General features: G+C 36.6%; 1 protein-coding gene across 1 annotated transcript; it reads left to right on the forward strand.

Moving 5' to 3' along the window:
- Positions 1-479: 479 nt before the first annotated feature.
- On the forward strand, positions 480-1,151 carry skl (sickle). The gene has a single exon (XM_017175427.3). It carries the CDS (start codon positions 507-509, stop codon positions 837-839), a length of 333 nt encoding a protein of 110 aa, XP_017030916.1. The 5' UTR covers positions 480-506; the 3' UTR covers positions 840-1,151.
- Positions 1,152-12,557: the final 11,406 nt, after the last annotated feature.

A 12,557-nucleotide genomic window follows, 5' to 3' on the forward strand; every position in this document is an offset into this window, starting at 1 on the left:
TTTTCGAAAACTTCCCTTCCATAATTCGAAACGCGTAAGGTTTGGCTTGCCTCGTTTTCGGAATCACCCCTTAAAATTCGAAAACAAAAAAACGTAAAGTGGAAAACGCATTACGTATACGTAACATGCCACAAGTGTGACTCTCTCTCCCCCTTTGACACTCTGCCTCTCTCTGGATTTCCTTGAAGGAAACGTTTACTGCACGTGATGAAAGTAGCTCGACATAACGACACAGATATCAACAGAGAGGCAGAGAGAGAGAGTGGTGAAATGGGGGTGAGAAAAGGTGGAAGAGAGATAGTGAGAGAAAGCCAGAGAGAGCAAGGGAGAGGGAGAGAGAGGGTGGCTAATTCTCGCGCCGCTTCCCGGGTATAAATACGAGTGCGCTGCGGCCGGAGCTCCTCAGTCAAACAGCAACTCGCCAAGAGCTCAGATCTGAAAGAGGAAATCCGAAAATCAGGAAATCAAACCCCCAAGTGTAATTTTTACGTAACTTTTGCGACGCCATGGCCATTCCATTCTTCGAAGACGAGCATGTCTCCAAGTCCGAGCCCAGCGGCGACCAGGTGGATAGTCCCATGGCCTTCTCCATTGATCCCGGACACGACCAGGTGGACTTCGAAGGACCTCCAACTCCGGCGGCACAGCAAGTACCAGGAGCAAGTGCAACAAGTGAGCCAGTAGCAGCCGCTCCCAGCGCCGAGGAGCAACTGCTGGCCTGGAAAATCCTGGCCATTGCCATGTGCAAGGTCCTCAAGCAGTTCTACCAACAGCACAAGGCGGCGGGAAAATCCAGCAAGTTGAAGGCCACCATTCAGGTTCAGCCGCAGGCGCAGTAAATAACAGAAAGAAAAAAAAAGAAAAACACCAACTAAGGCTCCTAAAAGCGCAACTTGTGATTACTTTACGTTGGTGAGAACTAGCGCAGCCCCCTCGAAAATCCCCCGAGAGAGAGCTAGACAGTGACAGAGAAATGTGAATCAATTTCCCAAGGAAAAACCCAGAAAAAAATTAATCATTTTTTAACCATGTATTTTCTTTGTCGGAAATTATTCCCGCCAATGATTTCTAAATTGCCGTCGCGATGCAAAACTAAACTTTGGATAAGCGCAAATGTGATAAATAATTTTGCTAAAAATTATTCCAGTCCAAATATTTGTTTAGTAAGCCCAACTTTATATAATTTAACGAATTAGTTAAGCTAAGTTCTCTTACAAGGTCGGTCCAGTGCAAAGGCATACAAAAAGCAAAGGTCCCAAAACGAAAGAAATTCTGGAAAAGATATAGAGTCTAAATTTTGTAAGCAGCAGCTAGTTTTCAAGCAGAAACCAACTTAGTTGATAAGCCAAACTTTTCTATATATACTATATCTACATCTACGAATAGTTACGATGACTTTTTTACAAGCAACTCTCTTGGTGTCTATTTATGGGTAAAATTGTAATGTTTCAACTTCCTAGGTAGAATGCTTCTTCAACTTAGCGAATAGTTATGGAAATATATATATTTTTAAAAATAAACCAAAACATATATATATTTTTATATTTACTTTGCCGTCGATGTGTAAGCTGTGCGTGTGTGTGTCAATTTAGTTACTAGTTCCGTAATCTAAGCAATATATTTATATGTGGCTAAGACTCGACATGAGAGTAGGGACGCATTTTGGCGTCACGAGCATAAACATAGTACAAGTTCAAAAGTAGAAATATTTACATCCATTACTAATAATCCCAGTAAACACAAAACTAATTATTGTTTAAGTAATTTAAATGTAAACTAAGCTAAGTAAACCAAAAACATATGCATATAAAATTAAATAAAATATGATTAAATTAATATGAATATATTTTTGAAATTATTTGGGGAGGAAAATGTTGAAATACTTTATTTTTAGGTGGGAAAAATATTTAATTTTATTTATTTGGAAACTAATTAAAGTTTTAATATCCTGGCAGGATATTAAAATTTCAGTCAGAAGCTGGATCCTATAAATCATTTTCATTACATTTTTACATTTTTTTTTCCCCAAAAATTATCATATAAAATTATGGAAAAATATAAATTTAAGGAATTCGAATATTTTCGATTTTCTTAATAGGAATTATGGTTTTATTTAGTGAAGCAGCCATTTCCGACCCCATAAATCATATATATTATTGATCAGCATTAGCAGGCGATTCTTGATGTTCATGTCGGAGAAAAAAAAAATTTTTTTAATTATTTTCAAAATTTGATAAGGGGTTACATCGTTAAAATTTTCAAAAATGAACTAAAATTTTAATTTCTTAAAAATTAAAATGTAGTATGCAGATTTTTTAATCTATAAAAAACTAGCATGGAAAAGCTTTTCGAAAAGAATTTGATGCCTTTTTGGCTTAATTATGGTTTTTTATAACTTTGAGTTTTCCAAAAAATTATCATATAAAAATATAGAAATATTTTTAAACTTAAGTTATTATATTTTTAGACAGTAGCATTTTTAGCTTAGCACTGAAGCCCGCAAGGGTCAAGTTTGCTTAAATTTCGTTAAAAAATAATGTAAAACATAATTATTATCCCCAATATTATTAAAATTTATTAAATTTAGAATTGAAATCATACGTTTTTAGATACGTTTTTAACTTAAATTTACCATAATTTAGACTTTATTTTAACAAATCCAACAACCAATCTTTGTTAATACTCGCTAATGCTTTGTCACCTTAAGAAGCTCCTACTGTTTTTTTGTATCCCCCAATCAATCCTTTGTGAACGGCTGCCAGCGGTGGAGATCAAAGCCTTCGTCAGACAATGGACAGCCGATAATTCTTCATATTTCCCAAACCCAATTTCCCAGCTTCATACAATCGTCCCGGAAAAATGTCGCGTGGCGCCACCCATCAAATTTCAAAATCTGCCTTTGGGCTGACTTAAAAAAAAAGGTAAGAGACGAGCGAAATTTTTCAACTCTCGATTTTTTAATACGCTTTATATAAGGCAAATACATGATACTGGGTAGATGCTAAGCTGCTTTTTTAATTTTCTAAAATACAAATAAAAAATTCGGTCCAGCCGCCGTCCACCGAAGCCATCAATCAGCGAATGGACATATCCATAATAATATCAATCAGGGCAAGAACTGGGAAAGAACAAATACCATTTGCCAAATAAACTGTTCCCCAGCGCCTGAAGATGATTTTAAATTTTTTTTTGATATTTTTCTTCCAGGCAGATAAGCAGAAGCCAAAGGATTTCGCAGGATTTTTTTTTTCATATAGAAATGCGCATTATAAGGACGGTTAACTGTCTGAATTCAATCAAATGTCCCCCCGGGAATTTGCACTTTTGTTTGCTTAAGCGTCCCACACATGATATCGTGTATCCTTCATCCTTCAGCAACCCTTTCCCCGGGAGAAAGCAGTGAAAGCGGTGAAAGCGGCCTCAAGTGCATGTGTGTGTGCGTCCAGCTGGGATTTTTTTTAAGGGGGGTGTAGCCTTAGATGGTAAAGTGACCCGTAAACAAACAGTTTTTGAATTTTTTTAATGCACAAGCAACAGATTTAAGGGGCTACTTTAGAGGGTATAGTGGAGTATATTGAAATTAGGAAAAACAAAAATATTTAAAACAAAGAAAATATGTATTTTTTAAGTGATTATAAGATATAAAGTACAGAACAATAATAATAATATTTTATTTACAATTTATAAAATTTTCATTTACCTAAATTCTTCACCAGCTAAATTTGTTCTGTATTAAAAAACCAATATACTCTTTATTTTTTAAAAAATACCCTCATTTATATATATTTAAATCTCCTTATTCAAACATTGGTATGATCAAGCATGTACTTAGTTATTTGGGCTATTTGAGTATCTTTCGAGGCATTTTTTAACTTAATTGAAAGTACACAAACTTACCATACTAAGCAAATCAATTGCTTTTTCCCTACCGGTGTCCCCCGGGGCTAAAGAATGTTTGCAAAACTCAAAGGGAACTTGAAAAATGCATGAAACGAGATTATTAAAAATAAATTAGAGTTGGCTTTGCCCTAATGGAAGTGGAACACCGGTGGTTCAGGTTTATTTATCCGAGAGTTCTGCCGGAACGTGCTTAAGTGCGGATTCATTTCAATTTGCTTGGGTTTGTGGTCATCATTAGTGTGCTTTATTAAGTGGAAATAGAAGTAGCAACTCTGGAGGAGAAGCGCTTTAAGCGCACAATCTTTAATCCCCACTCTCAAGGTCGTCCTTTGAGGCACTGCATATGTTGCATCTTTGAGCACGTTTCGCCTGTGGAATGCATATGCTGAACGGGAAAAACACGAAAAGTAACAACTAGGGGGACCTGGAATCGGGCCACATATTTGTTTATATTTTTTTTTATGTTGCAAAAGGGTTGACTGAACAAATCTGGGTCAAGGTGAAGAAGTACGCAAAAGTGCACTCGGCGAAGTGCATTCAAGTTGAAAGTGAAACTGCAGCTGGTTTTCTGACAGGCAGCTTGCACTTCACTTAAGGGTAACTTGGAATATATGTCAATTGTTTATTAGTTAGGAGGAGAAGAAACTTTAAAAAAGTATAAAGGGAATAAACAATGTCAAAGATATATAATTTGTTATTTGTTAAAAATTTTACAACCATGAAATTAAATCCCAAAAAATCACTTTATGTCTTGCACTTCTTAGTACGATTCTTCCACCTTAAAATATACATTTTTCCCCCATTTTTGGGGACATTCCTGCTTTCCATTTCCCTTATTTTCCGCCCCAAAACAATTACATTTAATGGCAAGTTCAACCCACCGCAGGCACTGTGTATGGTTCCCCTTCAACTTTTCAAGGACTGACATTGGTTGCACTTCATCATTACAATTAATACAGAAAATGCAAGCAGATCAAAGTGCGAATGCAAAGTGGGCGTAGGTGGAGGTGGAGGAAAATGGGAAATCGCGGACAAAAGGCGCGATAGACAAAAGGCGGCGACAGTCAAAAGGCAGAAACAACAACCACAAGTTGCCAGAGCCATGTCAAAGGTAATGACAGAAGCCAAACAATTGAAAAGTTGTAACAAACAGTCCAGAGACAGAGGGGGAAAACCGGCAAAAAGAGTCACAGAAACAATGAGTCTTCGTTAGCCTTGGCAACAGAAGCAAAAAAAAAAAAAAGTATATGTAATGCATAAAAAATCGCAAAAATATGGCAAACAATTGTCAAAGCACAAAAAAAGAACAGGAAAATAAAATAAACTTGGCAAGCAATTTTCAAGCAATATATTTTCCGCTGTTGAGCAAAACTTTTCACGCGCTTTTTGATGTTTCTCTTCCCTTTGGTCAAAGTGCAAAAATAACAAGGAAAAATCGCGTAGAAATATTTAATGAGGCCAGAGTGCAGGAAAATAGTCAAGAAAGAAAACCAAAACCAAAACCAACAAAAAAAACCTAATTTAATAATCAAATAAAAAAGCTGGTCAAGGGAGCGGTCCCCGGGGAAAAGCCAAGCAAATTGGAAAGCGGGAAAAACGAAGCTATGCAAATGCCGCAGATAAAGAGGAAAAAATGCGAATCGCATAACTTGAGCGATTTGACAAATTTACGAGTGAGTTTAGCGGACTAATCATTAGAGATATCTTTTTCCCCCTCTTGAAAAGTAACCATCCCGCAGGCCAGAAATCCACAAAAGGCGGGGAGGAGGAGCAGGTTTTTCCAGGGGAGGAAAAGCAGCGAAAAGCCGTAGAAAGCTGCTGTCGTTGTTTCCCTGCAGCTCAGTTGTACGTTTTCCCTTTTGGGAAATGCTCTAGAGAGGAAAAGGTAAGTGAAGTTGAAGGGAAAGAGTATGGCAAATGTTATAGCTTAATTTTAGAATTTAAAAAATAGGAGAAAAGGATTTTACTGTAGTTTTATTTTTGTCTAATTCCTAATTGTTAAAATTAAAAATTAAATATATATTTGGGAATATTCTACATCCTCTTTGTTAGAGCATTTAAAACTCGCCTTCAAGCACTTACATTTTCCCTTTTTTATTGTTATTATTTTTGTTACATTTTTTATTTTGAATAGCCCAAAGAAGCGAATAAAAAACGAAAATCTCTTGCACATAATTTTAATGTTTATCGTCTTTTATTGTCAAACAAATTATTTTTGATATTCCTGCTGCAGGCAATGGCTCCGTCTCTTCCCCCTCATCTTACCAGGTGATTCTGTCTGGGAAATGATTCAGCTGCTGAGGGTAGCCAAGGAGATTCAGGACGCACATATCTTGTAATTTGATTAGCATGTGGCAGCAGAGGAAGTAAAAAAAAAGAAAGAAAAGCTTAGGAGGGGTTGGTAAAATAATAATCATAAAGAAAATCCAGAAACGACATGCTGATCTCTATCGGGCGAAAGTCAAAACAATTTAATGCATGAATAAAAAATAATTTTCTTGCGAGGACATCCTGCTGCGGAGTTTTATTGGATTTCCAACCAAAAATGTGGAGTTCATATGTGCAGCCCCAACTTCTCTCATCTCTCCCAGGATTTGTCTTTTGCCTTTCATGTCTCAATATCCAGCATGAAAAGGTAGTAGGAAAAAAAGAATTCACTCATTTTGCATATGAATTAAAACGCAATAAATTAGCAAGCAGCGTTTTTGCCAATTTGAATGTTTGTCCTTTCTGGGGAAAGCGCGGCAGGATGGCGCACAGGAAGCCTTTGTTTGACTTGCTAATGCTTCAAAGTCTCGCCGGTTGTCGTGGATTATAATTCAAAGCCGAATGGAAAACGGAAAATGGAAAAACGAAGACCAGAGTCAAAAGCAGCAGAAGCTCTTAATAAGCTGATTTGTTATTTATGATGTTTTCCTAATGATTTTCTAATGTGTGTGGGTGGGTGGGTGAGTCGAAGGTGCCAGTCAAAAGTAAGTGTTTTAAAGAGGGAATTTAGAAAGAAGTTTATAATATATAATTTTATTTTATAGTAATTTAAAGCAATTATTAAACTGCAAATAAGATCTCTGGTTTTTTTACTCTCTCCCAAAATCATTAAAGACTTAAAGCTTCTCTCATTTTAAATAATTATTAAATCAATCGAAACCAGCCTGAGGTTTAAATTATTTAGTGTCGCGTGCGATAATCTGATGGCTCCGACCCAAATCCGACTTAATACGCTTCGCTTAATTGTTTACGGCATTAAAGTACAAAAACCTCGGCAAATCCAATAAACGCCGCCCAGTCCCAAGGACCAGGAGCGAGTCCACTGGACAGGCCATCAATATTGCATCACAACATGACATCACATAGCACGCAGTCAGACCAAAATCGCGGCAACAGGAAATATCCTGGATGAGTGGTATGAGTGGACTGTGCATTTGCAAGTGGCTTGAGGGTTGGGGCTATGATGCTGCCGATGATTCGGTGGCAAACATTAATCAGCGAATTATCAATGCAAATAATTTTCAACACGCCTGAATGCGATATCAATCAACGGACATCGCTTCCGCTGCAATGACCAGCGACGACACCAACAACATTAACGAACCAGCAGCAGGATATAGTATGTGCGGAGGCACATACATTTATAGATATATATGTATGTACATCCCAGTCTGGGGCACTTAACACACAATTAAGTGCAAATAATTGCAAGCGCTGCATATAAATGATTTGTTTAAGCTAACATGACAGACAGACACACTGCGGAACAGGCCAGGGAAATGGGATAAATCACGCAGCATCTTCATTTCTGGGGTAAGTACTATGGGACAAGATCATAAAATCGAAGCTTAGAGTTATTTAGAGCAACCTTAAAATATTAAATTTGTTGGAAATATTTACAAGAAATAAATCAGAATAATTAAATATTTTTAAATTAATTTTTAATATATTTTATTAATATCAAAACTTTATTTTTACATACCTTAGGATGTTTATAACATATAAAAGCGATCTAAGTTATATAAATATTATAATTTATTATTAATACCATTGTTAGATCCTATAAATATTATTAAATATTTTCTTACTAATTAATTCACATTTATTTCAAATTTAAATGCATTTTCTTATCCACAGTGACTGCGAAAAATCTCCACCGACAGCTCGATAAGCGGATAATGAATTTGAATTTTGCCGCGGCTGCATCGACCAGACCGGCCAAGTAAGCTCCTTGCCTGCGGGACTTACGAGAGGTGCGGTTGGGCAATCTTGCAAGGATGTGTGGGCTGATGCCTTGCCACTTGACCCCTGACCACCGGTCCTGCCACACCCACTCTAAACACAGACTATTGGCGCGCTTAATTAGTATAATCCGCGTTGGAATTATTCAAGTGTGCACTGTGAAATGCCATAAAGGGGCGGGGCGAGGGCGAGTAAAAGCTTGGGCGTGAGTGCTAGTTACGCCTCATGGCAACGCACATGTGTGTGAGTGTGTGTGTGTGGGATATATACTGATTATGATAAGATTGGCAAAGCTGCATAAATTTAATGACGGTAATTAAGCGAAGCGCCAAAGTTTTCGCAAGAAGTCTTATCAGAGGAGCAGCAGCATGAGCGAGGAATTCGAGTGAAAAGTGCATGGCATAATTGAATACTATTAAGCCAAGTTAATGTGCATTTCATTGGGGCAAGAGACTTGCAGTTAACCCTTTAAGAGTCAATCTTATCAATAAATATTCATTAAAAATTTATTCCATATATTTTAAAATATATATTTTTTACTTAAATAAGAGAAATCTCTTTTTAAAATATTTTTAAAATGTATAAAATAAATTTAAAAATATAAGTTTTCATATATATTAACTTAATACATATAATAAAATAATTTTATATTAACTTTTTATGTTTTTTATAATTTTAATAATTAATTAAATAATATTTTGCAATCCCACATATTTAAATTCCAACCTTTTAACCATTAATTCCGGCTTTAGCGGGTTAAAAAAGGCCAAAAGCAGGGGAATTTGCATATGGACGAAGAACATGCATGTAAGTGTCATTAAATATGCAAATTGCAAAATAAATACACGAGCGAAACGATATGAAAAACAATTTGGCTCAAATGAGATTTATGGGGGTCCAGTTGGCAAGGAATAAAAGAAAAATGTGTAAAGTGCACTTAAGCAGTCGAAAGGATTGCTTCCTGCACTCGCCGCCCAGCTACAACTTTCCCAGGATCTCCATTCCTTTCCTTTCCTTCTGCGGTCATTTTGTGTGAATCACTGGCGACGCTCAGACTCCACACTTTTCCCAGGAAGCCGTAATGGAGTTTTCATTCAAATTATTTTCAGTCCAAGCTGAGAGCTCTGAGAAAATGCAATGCAAGCCAAGCAGGCAGTAAATTGCCTGAATTGATGTGTTCTCTTTCCTGTTTTCCTGGTTCTCTTGGCCAACTTTCTTTTATTTTTTTTGGTAAAGAAAAAGCCTCACATATTGTCTTGTTATAAATCAGGCGAAGAGGTGGAGCGGCTGCCAAAATAAATATTTTAAAACTATCTAAAGAGAAAGAAATAAATGGTTCTTATGCTGTTTTAAATGTTTTAACTGGAAAAACATATAAGAAGCTTCTAAGAAATTTTCACACCTAAAATAATACAATTTTTATCTGAATAAGTGTTATTATTTTCCACTCCTACAATACCCCTATACCCAACCATATTGAAATTTTCCTCATTTTCCTTGCCAACTTTTGGCAACCACATGGCTCACATTTCATGTTCATGTTCAGGGAAACCCACATAATATATGCATGCACTCCATCCAGTTCGCATCCTTTTTACCGCCACGAGTCCCGGACAATGCAAAATTTTACACATAAAAATTCTTTTCGCACTTTGTGCATCATTAATTGCGATATTTATGACTCGAGCTCCCAAAACCCAAGGCTCAGACAAGGGTAGGGGAATCTGGGTGACATTTTCTATGTAAATTTGTTCGCCTTTTATTGAGCTGTATGTAGTACGTGCTGAAGGTGTCAAGCTCCACTAAAGGGAACAGTGTAAATGTGCACTGAAATTTATATTATCAAGTGCAGAATTTATTAAAATTTTTAATTGAAGAATTATGTTAGGTTAAGGTTTTACCTAAAAGGAAAAGTACTTGTAGTTGTGGCTGAAATTCCATACTTTTAAATATATAATATAAATTCCTTAATATTTTTTTCCAGTGCACATATGTCGTTGTCACCGTGCGGAGGCGAAAAAGGAAAAACTCGGCTCGTGCGCTTTTGTTTGTTGTTTCAATTTCGTATAAACATGTAAATAATTTCCAGCTGATTGCGCAAATTCGTTGCGGGCTTGATTTTTATTATTGCATCCCATGTGCGATCTCTTTCACTCCCCATATATCCCTCTTTCTCGCACATGAAGGTACAGCGTCAGGATGCATAACGAATTTTGAATTGCAGATTCCTTTTTTCTCCTTTTGTTGGGTCCTGCTGCCGTTTTGTACTCTCCTTCGGGTGCGTTGTTCGCGCTTTTGTTTTCAATTTGCAATAAGTCTGTCAATTGGCGAATTAATAAACTGGAAAATTCAGCACAAACGGGGACAGATTGGAAAAGTCATTTGGGAAGCTGAGGGTAAGCGAATTTCCCTACCATCAGCCAGCATATGAGTTGGGAATTTGATTTGCTCTGCTAGAGGGGTTTTTTTTTGTCAAAGGAAAATGAATGGAAGAAAGCTCTTTAAATTTAAAATTTGCATATGAAAATGAACTTTAGTTAATTTAATAATGTTTCGAGTTCTTAGGAATTTTTAAATAATTTTTTTGAGTAGTGAAATTTTTGTTTCTCAATTCAGCAAGCCAATTATTACGTTTCAAAACCATTAAATTCCCAAATTGAAGCTTAGACTTAATTTATTTTAAGCTGCTTGGCTTCTTTGCCAATTTAAAAGCAGTAAAAAATTGTCAGAGCCTTTAACCTCTCACCTCATTATGTAAATTTTCAGAAAATTAGACAGCCCATTGCAATTTTATGACATCAAGTTTAAGAAAAATGCTAAAAACTGTCAGCGGGTGCACAGAAATTAGCCTGATCCTCTCGCGTGTTGGCTAAAATTATGCAAATTTACACATTTTACGACTGGAGTCGGGAAGAAAATACATTTGCAAAACATTTTTACGACTTTCCAATAGGCAAATTTGCGACTCTACCCTAATTAGCTATATTGACTGCCGATATCCGCGAAGAATCGTAAAATTGTAGGCACGTGCACAGGGCCAGGATATTTTTCCAACATCTGTCCGCCAAAAACCGGCCCACGTCATAAATGTCGAGCGCGCAAAAAATACATAAATATAATTTTAAAGTTAAATGAAATGATTAGTGACGGTTGGCTGACAAATTTTTGCATCTCCCATTTGGCTGCAGGCGCGATAAAAACTCAATAAAAATCCGCGACTGGCAATAAAAAATAAAAAATTCACTTTGATTTTTACAGGGTTGACGAGCGCTGTCGACGGTCTCGCGGAAATTGATGTAAACGGGTTGTAAAAAATGCTGCCAGGGTTTCCCCGGAAGGGGGAAAACTATTTTGCATAAAGGGGTGAGACTTTGCAGGTAGCCTTTGTTATAACCAAAAATTACAGGATATATTTTTCTAATATCCTTTGGCGAATTTAGCCATGCGGAAAGGCAAACAAACTGTGGCAAAATGAATAGAAAATCTAGTTTAAAATCTAAATTAAAGCATTTTGTGGAGAATTTATTTTTAGGGGGTTTAAATGTTTGGCAAATTGTGTTTTAAATACTTTAGATCTTGTAGGGATGCAGGAACTTCTAGTTAATGTAAAGCTTGCTCCCTATACGTTTCATTTTTGGCTCCACATTATTAGAATCTTTTGCCAGTTGCTACATTTTGTTTGGTTCGATCCAACAAAGCCACTAACTAGCTAGTATCGAAAACAATTCCCCCCTCATTCGCCATCCGCTATAATTTGACATAATTTATGCAACGCCCGGCCAGTTAATCAAATTGCAGAGTGCTGGAAAAATTCCTTTGGACGTTGCATGGAGGGGAAATTGCAATCAAATCAGCTGCCGGTCCGCAGGCCAATCTAATTCAATTTTCAAAACAAATTCGTGTCATGGCCCGGACACAACAGCCAAATAAACGCAAATAGAACGTCACGCGCTGCAAAGCCGAAATTAAATTCCCCCAGAGTGAACGGCAGGAAGGAAAATACGAGTACCAAAAATGCAACCAGACACACATGTGGCTCAAAAAACAGAAAAAAACGAAGGGAATTTGTCCTGTTTTGTTGGTCAGTTTTTGGTTTTAGACAACGGAAGTTGAGGAACAGGCGACCAGCAGCAGGTGCCAAAACTGACGCCTGGCCAAATTGTCGGCCAAAACACTCAAACAAGGCAAAGGTAGAAAGAAAACAGGGTATAAAAGGTATTAAAAAAATAGAACTTCAGGTTATTTGGACCAACAATTACTTCGTGCTTATGGAGTTTCATATTTTACTTAGAAATTTTAATTCTAAAATGAAGAAAGAACTTTACTTGATTTTAGAGAATATTTTGAAGAGTTTCATTCATTTTTATAGAGATTTTCCTATGTATAAAAATCTACATTTGCAGATACAATATTCTCCCAACAGAGCA

Source organism: Drosophila kikkawai, chromosome 3L (assembly GCF_030179895.1).
Source record: "Drosophila kikkawai strain 14028-0561.14 chromosome 3L, DkikHiC1v2, whole genome shotgun sequence".
Lineage (NCBI taxonomy): Eukaryota > Metazoa > Arthropoda > Insecta > Diptera > Drosophilidae > Drosophila > Drosophila kikkawai.